At 42.1% G+C, this 26,908-nt stretch overlaps 1 protein-coding gene across 1 annotated transcript in view; it reads right to left on the bottom strand.

Moving 5' to 3' along the window:
• Positions 1-26,908, bottom strand: part of SCUBE1 (signal peptide, CUB domain and EGF like domain containing 1) — a 298,416-nt gene that overhangs the window by 136,195 nt on the left and 135,313 nt on the right. The window contains exon 5 of the mRNA XM_077807450.1: positions 1,388-1,513. Within this exon, the coding sequence (XP_077663576.1) occupies positions 1,388-1,513 (126 nt within the window). The remainder of the gene's footprint in view (positions 1-1,387; positions 1,514-26,908) is intronic.

Here is a 26,908-nt window from a genome sequence, read left to right as displayed (position 1 = left end):
ATTCAGGTCTTTTGTTCATCTGAATTGTGATGTGCCTAGTAATATGAAACTGGTAGAGGCCCCAATTCTCCTATCACCATCTTCCACCGATGAAGGCTCAAATATTCCACTAGGAACATACAGATATGTGCATACAGGTAATACAAGCATAATTATTAAGTAAAGTTAATCTCCATCTTAAATTCTGATTGCACACAGTCAGCTAACAAAATGTTCACTTTTAAAACACATTTAAAACTCTACTAGAACACTAATTTTTTTTTTACTGTGTGCTCTTATTTTTCATTAAAATATTGATAAAATGTGCATTAATCTGTGGCACTTCTCAGTGACATTCAAAGATAATCTTTTTCTTTACACTCAGAAAAATATCGCTTATCGCATTTAACCAAGGGAGGGCGCATGAAGAAAGAGGTTAAGGTGGAGCAAAGATCATGGCAAAAATATCACCCTTAAGGGGAAACCAGATGGCCCTTTTTGGCATTTTATTCCATAAAGCATTAAAGAAATGTAACAGCAATTCTTTGTCCCTTGATCCCTTCCAAAACTTCTAGTTAGGGAGGCAAGTTAAGGTATTAGTGCCTAATTGAAGGCCAACTAGAGTCAATAGAAAGACTTCCATTGACTTCAGCAGGCTGTGGATAAGGCTCTTACAGAAGGATCCATTGTCTTACCCTGTATGGAAAATCCTATGCTCCCAATTGCACTGGGTGACATGCTTGTGTTCCATCATCTAAAATATGGTATTCAAGAATGTCATGTATTATATGGCCATGTGCCTTCCTAGTAATGCCAAAGGCAGTAGTCCATGTCAATGCAACCAATACTACTGAAAACCTTTCTGTCTTTTAAATATGAAAAGTAGGTGCACTTCATTTTATGGCTCTAATGCTCAATGCCACTTCAAGAGAACATGACTGTCTTGTAAGATAGAATCCTAATGATATGCATTCATTTATAGTGGATGTTTTTGCTTTCTAAATACAGTTTGGATTAAGTGCCTCTTCCCCTGCCCATCCCCTTTCCCTGCCCTCTCCCCTCAAAAACAAAACATCTTCTCCACCTTCCCATTTCCTCTGTTCAAGACGAGAAATGGTGTTGAACTGTAAATTTCAAAGTTGGATCTGAATTGCCCCAGTATTTATTCAGGGGAGTTCAGGTTGAAGGTTTGACATTAGACCAATCTCTTTTGAGGCTGTACTCCTAAAAAAACTTTTCACCCTCCCCCAAATAAGTACTTCACAAAAAGAACACACTTTAATGGTCTTGATAGAGTCTGAATCACCTCTGGCCAAAGCCTAGCTGATTTCTTTATCTCTGGAAAATAATAGCAATGTGGAAAATAAGACATGTTGGGGCATTTGATATTTCGTCTCCATCTACCTACATTTGCAGTCCTTCTGGTTTTTGGCAAGCTCAAAGCCAGGCCTACATTCACAGGCAACCCCACCTTTGGGCGTCTCCCGGCAGATATGTGCACACCCGTGATCTTTGTTCATACAGTTCATACCCTCTGTAAAGAGAGAAAGAGAGAGAGAAAGAGAGAGAGAAAAAACACAAGTACTGAAAAAAATCCCATTGCAGATTAACTCTAATCAATTTCACAGGTCCATTGTTCCATTGTCAGCGTAATTTTTATCTTCCATCTGGAGAGTGTCCCATTAGGCAAATGAATGCTATAGCAATAAGGGTTTAAAATCAACATATGAGCACCATAAATTACAAAACAAGCATCCATTGGGATCCATTACACCTACACTTCAGACTTATACATCACATTAATGTGGTTATTTTTGTGACTATATCATTTAAAGTTTTTAGTGACAGATTACATGAGTAGGTAAAGAAGCTGCACAGAATTTAAGAAGAAATTAGAACTATCAGAGCCCACTGGAATTTGTATCCTTGCAGCCATATGTATTTTGAACATTTAATAGAATGTAGTGAGTACTGAAACACTTAATCATTTTTGTTCCTTTCCAAGTTTATAACATTAAATGATCTACTTTTCAAGAATCTTTCATATACTGTAAAAGCTCAAAGAAAAGAGAATACAGTTTTGCAATAAAATGGAGAGGCTGTGAAATTTACACCACAGACTGAAGTTGTGTGCGTTTACACCTATATAAATTCATGTACACCATAGAAGGCCTAGAAGGGGAAGACCTAGTAGTATAGCTCCTTTGGGATGGAGGCAGGGTACCAGGGACCAGAGCCAGTGGAGAGCCATAAGAGGTGCTGCAGGACCCTGTACTTCTTGTGGATTTCTGGGGCCAGATCCTAATTTTTCACCATATGATGAGGGTTGCAAACCCTGCTTCCCAATGGAAGAATGCAGAAGAAATTCAGAAAGGTCAATCCCATGGAGTTTCCTGGCTCAAAGGTGGTTATCTGAACTGAATGACTAAAGCCACTGCCTTTTTTTTTCTTTTTTCTTTTTGGTAAAAAGTTTTACAATTAGAGGCCCAGGTTTTTGGGTTTTTTGGTCTGTCAAGGTTTCTGAAATTCTCAGAGAGCTATTTTTCAAGTGGTGAATCCACTAAGGATTATGTTTAGGCATTTTATATTTAGTTTTATGCATGGATATTTCTCTCTCTTTTTTATATACTCTAAATCTCCTTTCATTCTCTTTCTTTGCCAGAAATGTAGTCATTCTCCAGCAAGCCCACTATTTCATCCTCTCTCTGTGTATAACATATAATGGCATACCAACCATCCTATGATGCTTAAGAGCCAGGGGACACTATGGATCAGCTTTCTTTTTATCATCCTAAGGTGCAAGCATGGGATTTTCAAAAGTCCCTATAGATGATTTAGACTTTCAACAGGACTTGTGCTTCTAAGGGCTTATCTTCACTTTGCAGTTAACTTGAGTCCCATCCACACACCAATATCCTTAACCTGCGTGTGCTGATGCTTTTAAATCAAGGTGACCAGTGTTTCAGGGGGCACCAGCTAAACCTCAAGTGGGCACAACCTGTCAGCTGCTCACACAATCACTCTAGTGTGGATCTAAGCTACCACCACTCAAGTGCTGCTAGTCCTCCAATACCTTCACACAGTTCCCCCCCCACAAGCAGAAAGGACAGACAAGTTCTCCCATGTCCTTTAAAGCCACAAATGTTGTCACCTTTATGATTCTAAAACCTTGCTAAAATACAAAATAACTTTTAGTGGAACATGCATACCCCTGGAGAGTATAATGTATGTTGTACTGTACTGTAATTACATATAGTCACATGCAAACAGAAAGTGAATAAAACATCATAAAGGAATGGTTGTTTTTCTGAATGAGCAGATATAAAAAAACCTGGGAATGGCCTTGATGAAGTGTTTGAGGCAATTTAAAATCTCTTTCCCCCACACTTCCCCAACAAAGGATTTCAGACACAATGTGTTTGACAAACTGCATTCCTACACACTACCCTCTGGTCAGAAAAGGATCTAGGAAAGATAACACATGCCTGATTGAATCACTTTGCTAAGGAAATGAGGAGGAATTAGACAGATGACAGTAGATATTTAATAGCACAGAAGCCTAATGAAGCAAGTGATTATCAGTATTTGCTCTAAGTTACTGAATATCTGCCATTCTTAAAAATCACATTGGGAAGAGCTGAATTGTATATTGCTGGGATGTACAGGAAAATCTAAGATTAGGATTAATTGCAATTTGTGAACAAAGTGAGATTCAAGGGAGAATTTTATCCAAGAATTAGTGTATATTACTAGAGCATTCAAGGTATTATATTCACTGCATACCAGTAGTTTGTGAACCATTGGAGATATATGAAGCATTTGCTGGGTTTTTGCCGAGTTGATTGTTCACACGGTGCTGGCTCTTTTAGTTTAGGTAGCTAAATCATATTGAACAAAGCTAAAAATACACTAAATACTTTCCTAAAATTAGTTTATCAGTTAGTTGCCACTGGGATGTGTGATTGCAAATAGCAGTGGAGATTGTCCAGGCAATTGATTCATGAGTTACTCTCTTCACTGGTCCAAGCTGTGGAAAAGGTTTGAACTAAAAATATATTAATCACTTTCAAAATATTATGTTTCCATACAGAAAGTGAATGATATGTGCCATCAACGGAAGATAAGTCGGCCCATATGGCCATCTCTCTATTATGTTGTGATGGACAACAAAGGTTGAGATCCCCACCACAGGAACTATATTTTTGTGTTGGATTTAAAGTTTAGCAGCCACCTGACCTGCAGAGTTTATTTGTATTTAAGGGCCAGATTGGGAGAGGTTCTGGCTCACTGCACAAGGACATGGAAGAAGCCTCCCGCACCTTAGAGAGCTCCTTAAGGGCTTTTGGGAGCAGACGCATTGTTTGCTCTGACTTCCCTTGACAACCAGGGAACAGGTTGCCCAAAATAGGAGGAGGAGGAGGAGCAGCGAGAAGGTGAGACCTTGATTCCAGCCACTCCTCTGCACTGGCCTGTATGAATCCTAATGGATGGAGTGAATTGCTCCGCCCCACACACAAAGAGCAGCACTGGCAGAAATCGTGCTGAGCTGCTCTGCACCACCTCCTACATCAAGCTGTAGAACAGCTGCCACAATCTAGCCCTAAGACTTTAGTTTAGGAGACAGAAAGAAACAGGAAAATAGTCATTAAGGAGCAAATCATGATCCCAATGAAGTCAAACGGGAGTTTGCCATTGAATTTAATAAGGCCAAGATTTTATCCTTAATCATCGTAGGCCAAACTGAAGTCAGTGGAAGTGCACTAGCATAAATGAGATCACAGTATGGTCTGATGTGTTGCTCCTTCCTACAACTGAAAAATATATTGTAGAAACCTGGAAGGAATAGAGATAGGAAATACCAAGTTAATCCTTCTAGTCCATTTTCCAGCCAATGCAGGATTATACCTACAGTAGTTTTTCTCCAGTCCAGTTTTAAATATCAAAAACAACCAATGGAGCTTTCACTGCTTCCCAACACATTTGCAGGCTTTGTGCCTTTTCCTTGCTTGTATGCAACTTCTCCACTCTGGTTTTGATCATGAAGAGCTGCTTCTTGTTGCTTTTGTTGATTTTTGCAGTGATTTGTGTGTACCAGCTTCCAGAATTTATGAGATCACAGGTCAACTGAAAGGTCACAGTTCACAAGTCAAGTGAAAGACTAAATGCAGATGAAAGAGAATAGTCTGCACACCAAAAGGGCTTCACTTTATTCTCCTATCACTAAAAGGTCCCAGTACTGGAAGGTTCTAGACTTTTCCCTGTCACCTGTAAAATAAAACAATACCTTATTTTCATGTGTGTGTCTTTATTCAATATAGCTGTTAAATAACTCTACCTGCTGTCTGCCTACAAAATGTATTACATGGTCATTATTTTTCCTGTAAAAGAAAGAAACACCTTTTAGTACAGTGATATACTGCATTAATAAGTAAAATCAACTACATGTGTCCTTCTTCTGAAATTTATATACATAAGGTAAATTCAGAAAAGTAACGAGACACGACCATGACCGATGATGGCTTCTACAAATTTCAACAAGAATTTCAGGGCAAATGTGCTGCTGGTAATGAGAACAGTATCTCCCAATCAACATTTCTGATTCTAGGAATTTCCAGTACTCCAGGTAAGTGTGTACTTAGCGGACTGGAACATAAACGTGGAGCCTGTGCTTTTTGGCAATGTTGGTGGGTAGCAGAATTGTGCTTTTGGTGGATAAAAATGTTGTAATTTAATTTTAAATGTATCTGTTATTAGTATTTTAATCCTGACCTGAGACACCATCACTACCGCACTTCTAGATTTTCCCTGACTTTCAATCATGTCCCTTTGTTTCTATACAGTGGTAGAGGTTGTGATATGAGCTAAAACCTACACAGACACTACCATACTCATTTATGTCTCTGAGATAGAAAAGATTTGGATTTGAGCCTAGAAGTGAGAGGCTAGTGCAGAGGTGAGCAAACTACGGCCCGTGGCCCACATCCGGCCCAGGGGACCGTCCTAACTGGCCCCTGAGCTCCCGGCCGGGGACCCCGGCCCCTCCCCTGCAGCCACGCCGCCATGTGGACGGCGCTCTGGCCTGCCTCTCCTGTTGGGCAGTGCAGTGGCGTGGCTGGCTCCGGCATGGTAAAGGGGCGGGGAGTGCGGGGGTGGGGGGGAGGGTTGGATAAGGGGCAGGGGATCCCGAGGGGCAGTCAGGGGACAGGGAGCAGGGGGAGTAGGATAGGGGGTGGTGTCCCGGGGGGGGGAGGTGGTTGGGGCGGGGGTGTGGATAGGAGTCGTGGCTGTCAGGGGACGGGGGTGGGGGGTGGGATTGGATAGGAGGTGGGGTCCTGGGGGTGGGAGTCCTGGGAGGGGGCAGTCAGGGGTCAAGGAGGGGGGAGGGGTTGGCAGTTCTGAGGGAGGGGGAAAGTGGGAGAGGGTGGATAGGGGGCAGAGGCCAGGCTGTTTGGGGAGGCACAGCCTTTCCTACCCGGCCCTCCATACAGTTGCACAACCCCCATGTGGCCCTCAGGCCAAAAAGTTTGCCCACCCCTGGGCTACTGTGTTAATCCACACTGCCATTTAGGGCATGTCTACACAACAATTCAACATCTGCGGCTGGCTCAGGTCAGCTGGCATCACACGGCTCTGGCTTTGGCACTGTAAAATTGTTGTGCCGATGTTCGGGCTCAGCTGGAGCCTGAGTTCTGGGACCCCATAAGGAGGGAGGGTCCCAGAGCCTGGGCTACAGCGCAAGCCCAAACATCTACCCGATCCTACTGACCAGGGCCAGCTGCGGCCCACACTGCAGGTCTCTTATTCCTCTGTAGGCGCACCCTTAGTTATCACAGATCTCTTAACAGCACTATTGCACCAAATGTAAGGCTGATACAATGATCTTTCCATTGTACTACCCCACAAAAATATTGTTAGGTCACTGGCCTTGAAAATGATTAAACCACTCACTGTGACACTCATGTACTGGTCAACTTTTATTTTCATTCACACTCCCTCTTCTTCTTCCTTGCCACTTCCCTACTATGGTCAATGACTTATTTAGCCTTCTTCCAAAATTTGTGATTGCACACCAGGATGTCATGCAGATTGGTCTCTCTGAGGTCCCCTGGTGCAACAAGGTCTTTGGCCTCTCCCTTGTGATCTTCCATCCACAATCAGTGCAAGAGCATCCTACCAGTATAGCTCTTTGGATATGCCTGCATGAATGTTGCCTTCCTGTCATCACCTTATTAAAGGAGTTCTGCAATGGTTTCACTTCATATTTCATCCTGTATATTCTCACTTGTCTGTCTGCTAACTCCATGGTTTCACCTACTCAGTTATTTTTTGTATGCTGCTTTTCCTTATTCCTAGATAAATCATTCCGATTCAAACACTGACAACTGCATTTTAAAATTCTGCCATAAGAAAGACTGCATAGAATATTGACTATAATGCAGTATCCTGTTCCATGGTAAAGTAGACTATCAGGGCCAATGGGCTTGCATGGAACTGTTGGAATTGAATAATCTGAGCCTCTTTCTCTTTTTATCTAATTAACTTTAGTACCAAGAAAGACAAAAAACTCAATCATGCATTATATTAAAGTTACGTCCATAAATAGCTGTTACAAACAAGTTACATACATGAGTAGTATGTGTTATAGGAGGTTATAAGCACATCAATACAAGATCTTGAAGATGGGCATAAAACAGGATTATAAACAAAATCACTGGCTTTGTAACTTTGGACTTTGTAACAATCTATAGCAATTGACTAACCATGTATTAAAATAACTATTAATAATTTATTAACCATTAGAAGCTACTTATAAATGTATCCTTAATATAAAGTATAACCAAAACCATCATGGCACTAATGCTGGTTGACATTTTATTTTGTTGTATTTATTTATTTATTTTGCTACTTGTTTCCCAGTTATGCCATTTCATGTTGGTAATGACCTCAGTCTGGGCAGGGGATCCATGTGTGGCTGGCTTTGAAATGGTTACTAATGATAATTAGTAGATTTAGAAAATTGCTGAAAAAAAAGTTACCCAGTTTTGGCTTTCTGGTTAGGATCAAGTATTTTGTATTGGTTTAATACCAGATACTTCATGGCCCTGATAGCAACTAGGGGCCAGATCCTCACTAGGCACCTGAAGCCAAGTTTTAGGCACCACTGCAATCCACAAAATCCCTGCTTGGCTGACGCCAAAGCTATAGGTGCCTAAACTCACTAACAGCACCCAAAGTTTTGCTGTAAAATTTCCCTAGATGCCTAAGTTCCTGCCTCTGGGTATGCACACCAGTGCCCCAGGCCAGTGTCCCACTCCTATGTCCTGCCTATGCGTCAGCTTTCACATCAGCTGAAGACAAGCGCCTCTCTGTCTATCTTAACTGTGGGGCCTGATATGGTATGGTGCTGAGAACATGCCTAACTCAACACAAAATGGCCAGGTAGATTGGGGGCCTCCCTTATAACCTTTAGCTCAGCAGTTAAAGCACTCAGCCAGGAGGTGGGAGACCCCAGTTCAATTTCCTGCTTTGCCTGATGAGAAGGGATCTTCAATTGTTCAAGTGAATGCTGTAGCCACTGGACTCTGGGATATTCTGATGTGGATACCCTGAATCTTTCCTGTTGAAGCCATTCCACTTTAATTAAATAGCAATTGGGCCAGAGACTGAGTGAGAATCATGCTATAGTCCAGTGGGTGGGGCACTCACCTGAGAGGATGGAAACTCCTCTTTTCAAATCCCTTTTTCATATCAGGCAGCAAGGGAAATTGAACTGGATCTCATATCCTGGATGAGGAACCCTAATCACTGGGCTAAAGGAGATAAGGGAGGCAGCCTCCTCCATTTTGTGTGGGTAAGCAGGCACCTAAGCCGTTCTCACAAGGAACAGCTTAAGCGCCTAAGCTGCCTGATTCTAGGAGAGGGGGGTACTGGCTGTGAATTGCTAGCAGAAACAGGTGCCTCCCCGCAGCCCAGATTTAGACACCAAACTTCACAAAGGGGTGGGGTTTAGGACACACACCTCTTGTCAGCATCTCTGACTGGCTAGTTTAAGCAGTGAGCTGCCCTAGTGAGCTGGCTTTTGTGGATCTCATTCTCAGGCACTTGTCTCTTCCCATTCATTGTGTAGTTAGCATTAGTGCATAACTCATGCTTTTGTGGATTCCAGTAATTTTCAAGGTACCTAAAAGTTAGGTGTCCCTTTGTGTATCCAGACCTAGATATTTATTTCATCTATTACCTCTGTGACCTATTAGGTTTTTACTCTTATATTCCTAAATATTAGATGGTGTCCAAAACAAAAACATTTCTAAAAAGCTTGTCATTCTTGGTTAGTTTTCCAGTGAGGAGTACCAGAAGAAGGGTGGGTAGGGGGAAGGGGAGATTGAGGGTGCTGGTGGGGAGGTCTACACATATCATGAACACTGTGAAAGAATTTAATAAAGTTCCTGGGGTTCCTGGAGTTGGGGGAACAAATCAAATCAATCCAGGAACACTGACTAGTGAGTATTTTTCAAGAAAGCTTGTCATGCAGACTCCTATATCATGAATGAAAATATGCTTACATGAGCATAAACAAGCAGAACAAGTAATTGAATATACAAAATACACAGCTGCAGGTCCAAAATGATTAATGGAATATGGATCTGTTTATTCATGTTGTGAATTTAATTGCTTTTTTGGGGGGAACCCAACTGACCATCCACCTGTTTGACATACTCAACTCAAGAACCTATTATTGAAAATTTGTGCTTAATATTTTCAACCTGAAAATGATGCCCTGAAACAAAACCAACAACTAACCAAACAACAAAATGTCAAAAGACCTATGGTGAAATCCTGTCCCTACTAAAGTCGATGGCAAAACTCTCATAGATTTCAATGGGGCCTGCATTTCACCCCTAATATTTGAGCCATGTAATTTGTTCAGCTCTCCTGGACCCTTCCTTCCCATTTATAAGGGCTTGATTCTGACTGGTGAAGAGCATCTGCAAATCCCATTGTGATCAATGGGATACTTGGGTGTGCTCATCACAAACCAGGATCAGGCCCTGTGTGAGGAAACAAAGGAACACATGGTTTGTTTGTTTGGCAGAAAAGAACAAAGGAGGAATCTAGTTGATTACGCAGGGCCAGCTGACTTCCATTTGATGATCATGACATGATGGGTAATACATCAGGCATAATGCAGCCATTTATGAACAGATAAATAGAACTAAATGAGAAATGTTGTGACAGTATACTAAGAACTATTTAACTATTTCATGCTCTAATATTTTCTTGCATTGTTAGTCAAATCAGTGGGTTCTTTTTCCTTCAAGATTCTCTGAATAAGTTGATTTGTTCCATCTAAAGCTTTTAAAAAAGCTCTACTTGGTTCAGTCAATATATCTACTCAGGGTATGTCTACACTACCCGCTGGATCGGTGGGCAGTGATCGATCCAGTGGGGATAGATTTATCGCGTCCAGTCTAGATGCGATAAATCGACCCCCGAGCACTCTCCCAGCGACTCCTGTACTCCAGCTCCACGAGAGGCGCAGGCGGAGTTGATGGGTGAGCGGCAGCAGTCGACTCACTGCAGTGAAGACACCACGGTAAGTCAATCTAAGAACGTTGACTTCAGCTATGTTATTCACACAGCTGAAGTTGCGTAACTTAGATCAATTCTCCCCGCAGTGTAGACCAAAGCTCAGTTGCAAGGTTTAAAAAAATTATAGAGCAAATGGACTTAAGGAAATACAATCCATCATCACAAAGTAGTATAAATCCTGGACATCATACAGGAAAAAAATGGCTTGCACATTACAAAACAAACACGTACAAGTTTGTTTAGCAATTACATGTTTAGAAATAAAACATGCTTAGGGTTATCTTCTTCAGCAGACAAGATTGTGGTCTTATGCTTGACAGGATGCTCCTGATCTAAGTGGCAGCCAGAAAAACCACATCTGTCAGCAAGCCATGAAGACAGGTTCTGTCTCAAGATTTAAAAATAGGCATGTGTCAAAAAATACAACTTCATCTTGTCAGCACAAAAGGCAAAGATTTGCAATTCTGCAAAGGTACTGTAGCTGGGGGTGGGGGGAGGGTAAAATAAAATGCAATTTTAAGGATCTTAGAATGATAAGCGTGACTGAGCAAATCCCATTCCGCAGAAAAATAGGTCGGGAAAGGAAACAGGTTCATATCCTCCCACATAAATGAAGGCGACCCCCTTGGGGATCAAGGCCACAGGTTAGCAATGTCTGACTGCACAGGTTCCAATTCAAGCCAATTCAGCAGTGACTGTTATCACCAGGTGATGGCTGTTGGCAATCTCAGACCAGTTCTCACACCACAATACTGCTAGGAGTTGGTGCCAACTGACACCCTTATCAGTAGTCTTAGTAGAGAGATCTAGTACTGAATTACCCTCTCACACATAGATGTAGTCCATCCAGAGGCAAATTTACCACGGTAGTGCCGGGAAGCTAGGACTGCTGCTGCCAACACTATACCTATTCTGTGAATAAATAGCTGAGTCTCTGGGGCTGCCTATTTGGCACCTTCCAGGAGCGCTAGGCTCACATAAAGAGATTTAAAATAAAATATGAAAACAAACCCCAGAACGGCTGGCTGACTTACGCTACTCTTGTTTAATCTTTAGATTGCAACTTGGTGACCACTCCTTACATGTGATAGCAAGGAGACAAAATGTTTCGCAGGTTATGCACTGTGGGGATTCATTGCTATGTTACTCCACACAAAGGAGGGCTGTAAAGAGAAGCGTCCCAGGATGGGAGAGAAGAAGGACTGTGGGAGAGGTCTGGGGGAGGAATCCAGTTTCTATGTTTGAAAATTTCCCACCCAACTCCTTCCTGATGCGCTGGAGGAGCTGAAGCACCAATGCCTTGGAACATGGTCATGTGGCTCCCTAAAGTCCTGTTGCCTTGGCTTCTCAGTACACAAAGCCACAGCACCGTTGGGAGCCATTCGAACTCCAATTGCTGGATGACGCACAGTATTCACAAGGCCCAAGGTGCCTCAGGATGGGTACCAAAATCAGGGGTTACTTTTGAAAATTTTATCCTTTGGGTCTAATATCTCAGGCACCTTTGGAAATAGAAAAAGGAGTATCTCTTACTAGGGACCTGGGAACCCTGCCTGCTCTCTCTTTTTCAAAGGTCTTCTGTACTTATTTCTTATCCTGGAAGACTGCGACATATCAGACATAGAGGAGTTTGGAAAATAGCTTTTTTCCTCCAGTAGGGAAAATTTCACCATTCCATCAAAAAATCATCTCCACCCCCTAAAATGAATCATTTTTAGTTTTCCAATGAAAAAAATGAATTATTTTTTAAGGAAAGTAGACAGTGGCCACAAACATTTTCATTTAGTTGAAATCCCAATTTTCTGTTAAAAAAAAAAGTTTGAAAGGAGAAATTTCAACCAGCCCTAATAAAACTTTAAATCATGACAATCTGATTTGTTTAACAAAAAGGGGAGAGAGATTTTTTTTTTAAAGAAGAGAGTTCTGTGTTATAATTTCTCTCTCCCTCTGAGGCCTGTACAGCTGGAGTCATGAGACTAAGGCAGCCTTGCTTTGCAGGCAGAGAAATGTGAAAAATAATTCCAATAAAATATTTTAAACCTCAAATATTTCTGGAATAGTTTTTCAGTAAGATAGGTTACACACCCAAAATACATGATACTGCGGTGTGGTATAAATGTTTTAACAGCACTTGCTTGGGATGACCTCCATAACTATCCCGAACTCACACCAGTAAAACTTTTATGCCACCTGTCATCATGTAAAAATATATAGTGTGTCTGTGCATAATCAGCACCTTTGAAAACAGGGCTACTTAGTTAGGATCCTTACTCTCAGTCTTGCTTATTTGAATAAGCTGTGAGGCAAATATTTTTTGCAATACAACAGGTTAAAGTAGATTTCTTATTTTAGTTCTTGTTTAGCTTTAACTGACACCGGTTATCACTAATGGAGCCACAAGGGACAGCTGTGGATTGGGCGTGTGCATTTCTCTGTAAATTGTTAATGGAAGAGCTATCTTAGCAACATCTGTGTTGCACCGAGAACTTACTCATAATGCATGTCTACTTCTGTAGACAAGAAAACTTCTCCCAGGGCTTTGACTTGCAGATATTCCCTACTAAGGCGTTACATTACCCAAGTCAAACAGTCTCCTATGACCGTACAAATCTATTCCTCAAAAAACTGACTTTAGTGATGTTGTTTCTATGAGATTATTTTTGTATAATAAACAAATACCAAAAGACATTTCTAAGTACTTTGTGTTGATGGCTGGTGAAAGTTTAATAGATGCCATAGATTTTTTCCAAGTTTCCTTTTACATCAACAGCATGAAAAGACATGCCACAAGACACATACATCCTAAGACTAAATTATAGAGAATGTGGATAAGTAACTTACAAATGTGGTGTTGCTTTAGAAAACACCAAGGCTATCCATTGTCCTATGGGTAATGTAGAGCAGAGGCCAAATCGAACCAACTTCTTCCCCCGCAAACTCAAGGGGCTGAAATGGGACCAAGATCTAAGCTTAAACCAGCCTTTAGCCTTGTTTTTTGCAAAACAAACCCCTGACTGCTCAGCTCAAGAAAACCAGCCTTAATTTTGCCTAATTTACAAACCCATGCACGGGCAGCCAGTATCTGGCTGGTGATGGGGATTGGGAGGACAATTCAGTGGCAAGGAAGGAAGGAAGTTGTCCCTTTTAGAAATCTTTCTTGGTCAATAGGTTATCTGTCTCAACCAAAACAAGAGTCACTTTAGCTTTGGTAGCTGAGATACTTCATGGCTTTACAAAGAAGCAAAGGAACTAGTGTCCCACAAATCAGACTTATTTTTTCTCATGCTCCATTTTGTATCTGCAGTGGCACTCATTTTAATCTGCTTTTGTAATGCCAGATATTTTTGGCGATGGGGAAGGGGAATCTCTTCCTCACCAGGGAAGCAAGAAGTAAACAGACTGAATCTTGGAATCTTGGACAAAATATACCCCTTTAGAGAAGGCCAGCACAAGGATGAATTTCACTCCTTGGGTTCAAGATTCATGTGAATGATAGCAAGGGCAGAGGCATTACACTCTCCAAAGAGAGTGAGTCTAGATCCGGTGGGAACATGGCCAGTCCCTCATTCTTTCCCTGCTGATTGACTGACAGCAGTGGGGGAGGAAGGGGGGGAAGGTGGGGAGAGAGAGAGGGAAGGGCATGTAGATCCATTGAGAGAAATTTGGGGGCCTAGTACATCATGTTTGCTGGAGCCCCACTCTCTCTCAGTTTTAATACCAGTTACAGACTTTTAGGGGGCGGGGGTGGCTGGGGAGGGCAGCTCAGGATCCTGGTACAATTGTCTCTCTTTCCCTTCCTCTCATCAGCCTGCATGCTGCATCTTCTAAATTTGCATCTCTCCAACACTGCCTCAGCATCATTCTGCCTCTTTCAAGATTTTGGAAGCAGAATGTCCCTAGCAAATGTCACTCAGGCAATGTCCCTTCAACCCCCCACATCTTCCCTCAGCCACAAGAAACGCTCCAACACTGGTATTTATCACTATGGGGAATTGGTGTACATAGTTCTAATATGGGGATGTGCAACCGACCAAAGTACCCCTTACAAATGCAGCAGTTGAAAACTCTTCAAGAATGTTTAAGGTAGAACCCAAGTCTCTTCCTCTCCCCATACAGAACATCATAAGGCTGGGTCAGATCCTCAGCTACAGTCAAAGAACACACAGCATAAGTTGTGAATACATGTGCACACACAGGGCTGCCTCTCCTTTTTCCGGATAGGTGTTCCACCTCTGCTCTGCCCCAAGGCCCCGCTCCCACTTCCCCCCTTCTCCCAAAGCCCCACCCTCACTGCATCTCTTCTCATCCCAAGGCCCCGCGCTCACTCCGCCTTTTCCCACTCCTGTTCCTGCTCCACCCTCTCCCCCAAGTGCACCCTGCCCTCACTCTGCCTCTTTCTGCCCCCCCCAGTACTGCCCGCTGCCAAACAGCTGATTGGTGGGGCCTGCTGAATAGCAGATTGGCGGGTAACTGGTGGGTGCTGAGCACCCATTTTTTTCTCCCATGGGTGTTCCGGGGCTGGAGCACCCATAGAGTTGGCACCTCTAGAGCAACAAGAGTGATGTAGTGGTGGGAGTCTGCTATAGACCACCGGACCAGGGGGATGAGGTGGATGAGGCTTTCTTCCGGCAGCTCGCAGAAGCTACTAGATCGCACACCCTGGTTCTCATGGGTGACTTTAATTTTCCTGATATCTGCTGGGAGAGCAATATAGCGGTTCATAGACAATCCAGGAAGTTTTTGGAAAGCGTAGGGGACAATTTCCTGGTGCAAGTGCTAGAGGAGCCAACTGGGGGGGGAGCTTTTCTTGACCTGCTGCTCACAAACCGGGAAGAATTAGTGGGGGAAGCAAAAGTGGATGGGAATCTGGGAGGCAGTGACCATGAGTTGGTTGAGTTCAGGATCCTGACACAGGGAAGAAAGGTAAGCAGCACGATACGGACCCCGGACTTCAGGAAAGCAGACTTCAACTCCCTCAGGGAACAGATGGGTAGGATCCCCTGGGGGACTAACATGAAGGGGAAAGGAGTCCAGGAGAGCTGGCTGTACTTCAAGGGATCCCTGTTGAGGTTACAGGGACAAACCATCCCGATGTGTCGAAAGAATAGTAAATATGGCAGGCGACCAGCTTGGCTTAACGGTGAAATCCTAGCGGATCTTAAACATAAAAAAGAAGCTTACAAGAAGTGGAAGGTTGGACATATGACCAGGGAAGAGTATAAAAACATTGCTCGGGCATGTAGGAATGAAATCAGGAGGGCCAAATCGCACCTGGAGCTGCAGCTAGCAAGAGATGTCAAGAGTAACAAGAAGGGTTTCTTCAGGTATGTTGGCAACAAGAAGAAAGCCAAGGAAAGTGTGGGCCCCTTAATGAATGAGGGAGGCAACCTAGTGACAGAGGATGTTGAAAAAGCTAATGTACTCAATGCTTTTTTTGCCTCTGTCTTCACGAACAAGGTCAGCTTCCAGACTACTGCACTGGGCGGCACAGGATGGGGAGGAGGTGACCAGCCCTCTGTGGAGAAAGAAGTGGTTTGGGACTATTTAGAAAAGCTGGACGAGCACAAGTCCATGGGGCTGGATGCGCTGCATCCGAGAGTGCTAAAGGAGTTGGCGGATGTGATTGCAGAGCCATTGGCCATTATCTTTGAAAACTCCTGGCGATCGGGGGAGGTTCCGGATGACTGGAAAAAGGCTAATGTAGTGCCAATCTTTAAAAAAGGGAAGAAGGAGGATCCTGGGAACTACAGGCCAGTCAGCCTCACCTCAGTCCCCGGAAAAATCATGGAGCAGGTCCTCAAAGAATCAATCCTGAAGCACTTACATGAGAGGAAAGTGATCAGGAATAGTCAGCATGGATTCACCAAGGGAAGGTCATGCCTGACTAATCTAATCGCCTTCTATGATGAGATTACTGGTTCTGTGGATGAAGGGAAAGCAGTGGATGTATTGTTTCTTGACTTTAGCAAAGCTTTTGACACGGTCTCCCACAGTATTCTTGTCAGCAAGTTAAAGAAGTATGGGCTGGATGAATGCACTATAAGGTGGGTAGAAAGTTGGCTAGATTGTCGGGCTCAACAGGTAGTGATCAATGGCTCCATGTCTAGTTGGCAGCCGGTGTCAAGTGGAGTGCCCCAGGGGTCGGTCCTGGGGCCGGTTTTGTTCAATATCTTCATAAATGATCTGGAGGATGGTGTGGATTGCACTCTCAGCAAATTTGTGGATGATACTAAACTGGGAGGAGTGGTAGATACGCTGGAGGGCAGGGATAGGATACAGAGGGACCTAGACAAATTGGAGGATTGGGCCAAAAGAAATCTGATGAGGTTCAATGAGGATAAGTGCAGGGTCCTGCACTTAGGACGGAAGAACCCAATGCACAGCTACAGACTAGGGACCGAATGGCTAGGCAGCAGTTCTGCGGAAAAGGACCTAGGGGTGACAGTGGACGAGAAGCTGGATATGAGTCAGCAGTGTGCCCTTGTTGCCAAGAAGGCCAATGGCATTTTGGGATGTATAAGTAGGGGCATAGCGAGCAGATCGAGGGACGTGATCGTTCCCCTCTATTCGACATTGGTGAGGCCTCATCTGGAGTACTGTGTCCAGTTTTGGGCCCCATACTACAAGAAGGATGTGGATAAATTGGAGAGAGTCCAGCGAAGGGCAACAAAAATGATTAGGGGTCTGGAACACATGACTTATGAGGAGAGGCTGAGGGAACTGGGATTGTTTAGTCTGCAGAAGAGAAGAATGAGGGGGGATTTGATAGCTGCTTTCAACTACCTGAGAGGTGGTTCCAGAGAGGATGGTTCTAGACTATTCTCAGTGGTAGAAGAGGACAGGACAAGGAGTAATGGTCTCAAGTTGCAGTGGGGGAAGTTTAGGTTGGATATTAGGAAAAACTTTTTCACTAGGAGGGTGGTGAAACACTGGAATGCGTTACCTAGGGAGGTGATAGAATCTCCTTCCTTAGAAGTTTTTAAGGTCAGGCTTGACAAAGCCCTGGCTGGGATGATTTAATTGGGGATTGGTCCTGCTTTGAGCAGGGGGTTGGACTAGATGACCTCCTGAGGTCCCTTCCAACCCTGATATTCTATGATTCTATGTGTGCATGTACAAAAGTGGCGTAAAGCTCATCTTTGTACTCTCCAAATCCTGGGCTGCTGTGTGTGGAGGCTGGTCCCGCAGGATAGGGTGCTCTAATTTATGCTGCTGCTAACGGTCTAAAGGGCCAAAACACCAGCTAGAGATTGGCACCTTGCCTCTAGCCACACCCTCCCACAGCAGGAGGAGACCCACCATCACAGCCTCTACACTGGCTCTGCATGACCAGAGGATTCTCCTATAATGGGATGATCCTCCCAGGCCACATATTCTGGTTTTACGGCCAGATCCTGCTGACAGTGCATTGCAAAGTGTCTGAACCTTCCTGGATAATCTGTCTGTTTGTAGCTAATCCTCCCACCCGCAATTTTTTTTTAAATATATCCTTAGCCATTTCATCAATGTTACAGGATTTCATTTGTTTTATTTAGAGATGCGTCAAAGAAATGGAGTTCAGCTCAACATCAGATTCAGTTTTTGGGCCAGGTTCAAAGCTCAGGTTTCCAGCTGAATCTGAGGTAGGATCCACATGCAGTGATGCCAAAATCCAGGATTTAAATTTATTTTTGCAAAATTTAAATTAATATCAATATCTTGACTGTTGAAAATCTCATGAAATCAGCTGTTCTTACATGATTTCCACCATCTTGAACTGTATTCAGAAAATAGGTCCCTTCCTATTTTGGATATAACCTGGAACCAAAATTGCCATCACATTTTTGGATCCAGTGAGTTAACTCCCAATTTCCCCAGAATTCAGGGATAAGGAAATGTATTGGATAACAGATTTCAGGCCCATCTCTAGTTTCAATGCTTTACTTTGTTCCTTTAAAGAAATACACCATTTGATGAGTTTTGGAAAAATAAAATAACTCAGCTCAGCACTATGAAATCACAACTGAGCCAAGAGTGAATACAGTGATATTGTGCAAAAGTAGCTTACTATATTTAGTGGGATGTCAACACATGAAGAGAGTGGAATGTTGCATATGAAAGGTAAGCACTTTTGCGAACTGCTATAATTGGGGCCATTAGATTTGCAGTCTAAACTTATTAAGCTGTACAGTGCTAGTGTGGGCAAATGCTAAATTAACCAGAGCTAACTATTTCAGTAATTTCAGAGGGTTTGGCCCTTCTCCACTCTCTTCTGCCCCTTGATTGATTATTTAGAGGGTTCTGGTGGTAGAGCTCATAAATTTTCAAAATTCTTTCAAGTTGTTTTTGTTCTTCTGATCAAAGAAATGTTTATGTACCCTTCCCATACTGTGTCTCTTTAAACCATTGGCTTTTTCAAAGTAGTTTTTCTTTAGCACCATAATGTGATGTACACAGAGAGGTAAATGATGTTGGAATCCTTTCTACCCAAAACCAGTGTGTAAATCTTCAGAAAAGCAAAGTTCATGGGTGCATTTAAAAGGGGCACAATCTGTTTGTGCTTAAAAGAAAGTCCCCCTTTTTTGTGTGTGTCCAGAATAACAATGCCAGAATGTGTTATTCTAAAGAACCGTTGCCATGGTGATGCCATCAATAACATAATTTTCTGCATCCTTGTCCTTTAAACACATAAGGAACGCAACAAGCATTGGTAAATGTGAAAAAAGAACAATTACCTTTTCTCTCTCAAAAGCAGAGGAGAGCTTTTTTTCACCTCATCAATAGAAAATTATGTAGAAAGGAATAATAAAGACTGTTACAAGAAGCACCAAGAAGCCTATTAGTGACAAAGACTTTTTCTTTCCATGAATAATTACAGCTCTTCAAGAAGAAATCAGCCCAGGCTAAGGACCCTTTGCAAGCTTTAGATGGTAAAACAAACATTTGACTATACAAGGATTTCACTTTCATGTACCTTTCCAAGGGAAAAACAAGTAAAACTCCAGAGTGCCAATGGAAGAGAGAAAACCCAGAGAAACATCTGCTGCAATTAGATTTTATAAACCCTGCACTTTAAAGTAAAAGACTCATATCAAAGCAGCTATGCTCGTGACAGGATCAATAAAAGGGCCAAGCCAGCAGGTACAACTTGTCTGTGGTGGGAAATTCCTGCTATTTAAATGATATGATAATGGAAAACTATTCTTATTTTGTACCGTGGTGCTAATAAAAATGGGATTCCAACTGAAGTAATGCTACTAAATAGCTATAAAATAATAATACCCATAGTAGAGTTATGTATTTGATTTCATTCAAATTAAAACTTCAAAGATCATAGCAACATGGTAGGTTGTATAGAACTGAGTCATAATTATTAAAGGCGGTCCTTGCTTAAATAAACACCCTTTTATTGAGGCTACATGAAGCTGCAGACAGCTTTTGAAACCCCTGAAACTTGCAAATGAGGGCATGTCCTGAAACATGAGACCCCCTCCATGTTGGTTTTACAGTCCTGAACATAATATGTAATTGTAGAACATAGGGAAACCTGATTCCCCCCTGCCAACTTATTTAGTGAAGTTTTTTAAAAAAATCTCCTTCCTCTAAAGCATCAGAGATGGCCACAGCTTGAGATGGGACCCAGGACAGGGTGAGCAGGTGCTCTACAATGGTACTGAGAATTCTCTCTCTCAGGTGATTAGCTGGCTGGTTCTAGCTCACATGCTCAGGGTCTAACTGATCACCATATGTGGAGTCGGGAAGGAATTTCCCCCCCCACCAGGTCAGAATGGCAGCCATCTCAGAGTTTTTTCGCTTTCCTCTGCAAAATGGGGTGTGAGTCAATTGCCAGGATTATCTGGATACATCTCACTTAATCAGTTCTCTGACACTGCGGGGACCTCAGGCATTGGTGTACCTAGGTCCCTCCTGTTCTCTGCCTGTGGCACACAATAGTCTTGTCTCCTGTGGGCTGTAATACTTCGGTCTAATTTTGGTTGTTGGGTTTAGTGTGTGGGTGCTGGATGGTGTTGATGACCTGTGATATACAGGAGGTCAAATTAGATGATCTGGTCATCCCTTCTGGCTTCAAAGTCTATGACTCTATGAAAGCATTACTCAGTGCTCTACAATATAGTGGAGGTCATCATGCATGCTACTGGCTGCTTACGAGATACAAATGACAGGCCTTCTCTTTCATGATAACTATGGCTACGTCTACATTACGAGCTAGGGATGTGATTCCCAGCTTGGGCTGACATACTCGTGCTAGCTCTCACCTGAGCTACTGTGCTAGAAATACTAGTGCAGCCATGGTTGCACGGGCAGTGGCAGCACGAGCTAGCTGTCCTGAATACATACCCACAGGGTTCAGGCAGGTTTGCGCTCCAGTTAGCTAGCCAGTGCTGCCACTCCCTGTGCTACTGTGGCTACATTACTCTTTTGGGGTGTTAGCTCAGTTGAGAGCTAGAATGAGTATGTCTCCGTGAACTGGGAATTACACCCGTAGCTTGACATAGTTTATGATATGGGCAGGGGGTAAAGAGGGAGTAGGGAAGATCCGTGGCTTTCTTCTCCCTATAATCGGCCTGGGAGGCAGGAGGAGGGAAGAGAACATGAGCAGGTAAAAGATGATGGGGAGCAAAAGGATTTGTGGTGGGAAGCTAGACAGAGATTGAGGTCTAGAACAGGAGTTCCAAGGATCAAACTCAAAGAGGTTCCAAAATTCCTATACCAACCCTAGGGACTGCTAAAAGGCAACATACTCAGATATAAATTGTAAAGTAGGTGATTTCTCTGGTTTGAAAATAACAAATATAACAGAGAGTTAAGTCCTTTGAAAGATGCAACACAGATGAGGAGGTTGTAATTTCAACTCTTCAGACTTTCTGGGGAAGCTTACGAATGACGGATACCAGTACAGCCTCATTTCCAGATGGACTATAGCAAGTCCAGTGCAGTAGGGAACCAGACATTGTCACAAGGCCTGAGTTCTGATCCCAACTCTGCCACTGGCTCATTATGTCATTTGATCTCTCATTGCCTTGGTTTCCCCATCCCTAAAATGGGGATAATAATGCTTTTGTACAGCTCCTTGAGGTCTATGGATGGAAAGGGCGGTGTAATTCCTAAGTAAATAGTACTTACACAACATTTCTAGATATAGAGGACCAAATTCTGTCCTCATATGCAATGGCTCCACTGAAGGCAATGAGATTTCACTAACTGTAGCTGAATTTAGGCCAGAGAATTTAGCATTCACAAATGTTAGTACTAGACTGGTTCTATCTGCTGGGAAAAAGCTTCTGCCCTCTATCTATATTGTTACATATTTAAGCCTCTTTAAGAAAATTGTGTGGAAAAAGCCTTAACTAAGCAGCTAGAATCAGTAAAACTTGTAACAGCTGTTAATCAAATTTCCCAGAAAATTAAAATTAGTTAAATCTTTTTCTGTGCATATGGACAGTACCCTTCATCCCTGAAATCCTAGGAAGAGAAGAGAAGAAAACCTCTTGGAAGGAAACTTAAACATTCTCTCCCCTTCTGGTTTGCCTGATACTTGTAAAGGAAAAATATTACTATCCACACCTTGTAATTTCATAGCTAGACCAAAGAGGCCAAAAGTTGAACTGCAGTTCCCAGCTTAATGAACCCTTATAGCAACCCACTGTATGAAAGTCAGCATAATGAACCAGTGCGGCTGATGAATTAGTAAGAGACACACAAATGGCCAAGATACTTTTAAAGGCCACTGGATGATTAGATATTGAGAACACATAATTTATGTATTAAGTATTCCAAGTACACAAATATTTTGTTAAGCAACAGTTTCTTAGCTGTTTCAGACACTTTCAGTCTGTCTGGTAGGGCTGTGTTAATCACAACTGTGTGCAGATCACTTCCTTGTGTATTGTGTGTATTTTGTATTATTTAAAGTCTGATCTTCCTCCTACAGGAGAAAGTTTGTGTGTAGACCATGGTGTGGACTTAATCAAGAGCCATTAACTTAATCAACAGCAGGCAGGAGCCCTTTTTAAAATAATCTGTCTGGATTTTTCTTCTGAGAAAAAGCCCTTTAAAAATAAATAGTTTTAGAACACATTCAGCCAGGTAATGTGCTCCGGGATGCTTGCTGTGTTGTCAGTAGAAGGCCACAAAGATTTAAACTTGTGAGTCGTTCCATTGACTTCAAAGGAACTACTGAGGTATGTAAAGTTTAAAAATTGCGTAAGTCTTTGTAAGATTGGAACCTACATTACTGGGATAGGTCTTTTATAAATTAATTAAAAACTGCATTTACAATGTATTTTTTTAAAGACTGGATTCAGAGGATGATAGCAACAGAAGACTCTAGAAGGCAGGTCTGTTTTGTGTACACTGATGGGCAACAAGCCAGGCGCAGATCAGCAGTAATGCTCTACAAGCGTCACAGAGAGGCCTGACCCAAATCTTGGTCCCAATGGCTTGATGACTTTGGGGCCTCCTTTGCATGCCTCCTGCGGGAAGCTGCATAACCTCCTGCTCACTGAAGGCAAATCCAGATCTGAATTTTGCTTATTCTTATTATTTGCTTATATCCTTATTTTTTGCTCTAATATATACCACAAGCATAATTTTTCTTCTGTTCTGCACATTTTAAAAGGAGTCCTTATATAATGGAACACACGGGGGAAAAAAAGTTTCTTTATACAAAAAGAAATGCACTTGGTCCGCAGTTTTCTGTGTTCTCTTTGTTATCAACAAAAATATTTTTGTTTTAATGGGGTCTCTCCCCCCATCACCACCCAGATTTTCCTCCGATTCCACCCTGCAATGAAGTCATATTCCTGTGCTTATGTTATTGGCAAGTAAATAATTTGGATGTCACAAACATATCTGACAACCAGAGAAAAGCTATAGCGCTTTTCATACCTCCTAGAATCACAAAGGATGGAGGTTGGGGAGGAGAGTGGGAATAGTATGGTAAGGGCTAGATGCTTGCCGTCTGTGCTTTCATGGGTACTTGTGGTGAGGGTGCTGCTCACTAGCAGCTCTTATTAAACCTTTTCTTGTAACTTGAGCTCTCCTACTACTGGCCCGCTTGCTGATGCACGGCTCAGGAGCAACATCCTCATCACACTAAGATATGCCTTCCCTGAGGTCTTCAGCACTAGTCTCCCTGTCTTGTGCTTGGGGAAACACTGGCTGTGACATAACAACTGCTTCTTAGATAGGAGCATTGGTGATGGAGGCCCCTTGCACCCATTCCTTCAGAGCATCAGTGGTGATGCCACCATCATTTGGCCATTCAATTGTAAGTTATATGAATGCTTAGACCAAAGTGGGTATTTATTTTATTTAACGCTAGACATCTAGGGCCTGATCCAACTCTCAGTGAAGTCAATGGAAAAGCTCCAGCTGACTTAAATGGATCTTTAAATGTCACAAATACAGAAAAGCCATGGTGTTCCTCAAGTCTAGAGTTCCCTTGGTGAATGACTACATGAGTCACAATGTTTTCTAAGGACTGTAAGACTGAGTGGTTGGAAAGCAAAGAACGTTCAACTGAAATCAGAATGAAATAATGCAATTTTTAATTGTCTAAAGTTTGTTTGTTTATATAATTGTCCAAAGTTTGTTCAAATTTTGTTTGTTTATATATATATATATATATATAAACAAAACCCAAGCTCTGTCATCAATACAGTGACACCCAAATGAATTCCCAGATGAAAGTAATCAGGTTAGAAGCTGGTATATTTTTAGGTATAAAAATCTTCTTGCTCAAGGTGCTTTTGAAATCATGTCAACATATAAAGATGTAAAATACACCTTGGCCATTTCACAGGATGTCACCACGTCTTTCACCTACTTTTAATTTTCAGCTGCCTTCTTCCTTGCCTCTAACATCCATATGACCCCCTTCTGAAAGACCACCATAGTAGTTCAATGTGAAAGCTATGCCCAGAATAGATTATCAGAGTTCTACAGTATTCTTCACTAAAACACACTGGATACAGTTCATACTCAAATCATTACAGATAATTTACCCAAAACCAACCTCCCTGAATTATGAAATTATTCTGCTTTATCAGCAATTTTTCAAATATAAATCCTAAAATAAACAAACATCAGCCAAACCCTCACCTTTCTTTATATCTCCAGAATTCTAAAATATAGGCTGCTCCATTTGATTGTTCACAATGATATTGTCTGAAGGCAAAAAAGGAAAGTTGGTGATACCATTCTAAATTTCCTAGTCAGGAGTATCCACTAACATAGTCTAAACACTAATGGCGTTTCACAGAATAAATATTACTTTCAATATGTCAATGGAGAGGTATTCTGAAGATAATTGTATGAGAGAAAATTTGCCTTTATATTGATTTCGAACCAGTGAGGTCTCCATAGTGGCAAAAGTAATAATGTCTCAAAAAAGGAAGCTCTGCATGTTCCTGAAAGCTCAGTTACATCCCTGGCTGTTAATTACAGATTCAACTGCTTTTGTGGCTTCTAATAACTGTTCATCATCATCACCACCACTCTGAGGAGCATCCTTGAAGGGGTGTATTCCCCTTCCATTTATATCATAAAAATGGCATTATCATTCTCAAAAGATATAATTAAAAAGTTATTACTGGTTTATTTTTTGCCACAGTCTACACACAAACGAATAAGCATTCATTAAAGCTCTACCATTATCACCACTCTTGTTAAGCCTGAGTAGACTTTTATAACATGTCTCCATGAAGAAACTGGCAGGATCCTGGGCAGAGAAGGGAAATGTAAGGGTGTACCAGGGCTGGGGATTGTTTGGACAGAGAGAGAAATGAGAAAGATGGGGGCAGGAATCAACTGTAAAGAAGAGGGTGAAACTGAAATTGAAACCATGGAATCAATGGAGGGGAATGAGGCTGGTGATGGAAGGAAGAGACAGAGGTCCAGGGTAGTCAGTGTTGCACAGTAGATTTTAGAAGGAGTGAGTGATAATGCAGGGAAAACAACATAGAAGCGGGAGCTCAGAGAAGAATTTTAAGGCCATGATTACAGTATGGGCACAATAGCAATATAGCTATGGTACTGTAACTGTGCCACTGTAACCCCATTGTGTAGACTCAAACTACAGTGACAGAAGGGGCTTTTTCCATCACTGTAGGAACTCCATCTCCCTGAGCAATAGTAGTTAGGTTGACGGAAGCAATTTTCTGTCCACCTAGCTGCACCTACACCGGAGGTTAGGTTGGCATAGCTATAGCAGTCAGAAGGGTGGATTTTTCACACCCTGAGTGTCGTAGGTATGTTAACCTAAATTTTAAGTGTAGACCAGGCCTACGATTAAAAGATCAGAAAGAAAGCAGTACTTGGTGAAGATCAGGTCAAGTGAGTGACTGAGATAGTTGAATGAGGGAAATGGAGCAAAGATGAAGGACAAGTGAAGACATATAGTGCTGAGGAGATAATTGGGTTTAACTGCTATGTGATGACCCACTATGACAGCAAGAGATTGGGAACAGAGGAAGAATGGACAGTCAGCCATCAAAGTCAAGGAAGGAGAATGACAAAGACTCATCAAATTACAACTATGCAGGTGAAGAGGGAGGAGAAGAGATGGATGGAATGGACTTCAGAGGAGGTGGTGAGGTGGGGAGGCAGGGAGAGGGGTTGAATTAACACAACTTTAGACAATTTATAAAGGAGGGCATCTGACATTTTGTTCAAAAATTCTAAGTCTCTCTATTATGTTAGGATTACTTGAATGTCCCTGGAGATCCTGATTTCAGAACAAATGTATTTTTCAGCAACTTCAATTACATTTTCTGGGAAGACTTGATTTCACCAGCTATAATCTTTCAAAACACATAACTTTATAACCAAGCTGCTTGCGCAGTGACATCAGACCAGGAAAATGTTATTAACATTTCTCTGTCACTGGCATAAGTACCATCATTACTGATATTCAATAATACAATGAGACTGGAAACTCTGTATCTTCAGGGGCAGATAAACTAGACAGTGACTTAAACTGTGGCACCAACAATAGTTTCAGGCTCCAGTTCCTACATGGGATGTGCTCCTTAGCATTTGTAGGGTGTCTATGAAATGAGATTTTGTGTAATAAAAAAGCATGTTTCTTGTTTCACCAGAAAGTATTACTATTTGGGTTATTATGGTCAGAAAAGAAAACAAAAAACAAAAACACACCATGCCACCAAATTGTGGATTTGAAATTTTGCCATTAGGGTTTGGATTATACATCACTTTAATAGCTGTTTCGTGTTGTTTCAATGTATCACTGATGCAGTTATTTTGCTTCAATCATAGAAACAGTAAAGCAGACAAAGATCATGAGTTTAACATTGCCTTTAAACGTTTAACTCCAATA

The sequence above is a fragment of the Eretmochelys imbricata genome, chromosome 1 (genome assembly GCF_965152235.1).
Source record: "Eretmochelys imbricata isolate rEreImb1 chromosome 1, rEreImb1.hap1, whole genome shotgun sequence".
NCBI classification, from domain to species: Eukaryota; Metazoa; Chordata; order Testudines; family Cheloniidae; genus Eretmochelys; species Eretmochelys imbricata.
This window is presented reverse-complemented; position numbering and strand designations above follow the sequence as displayed.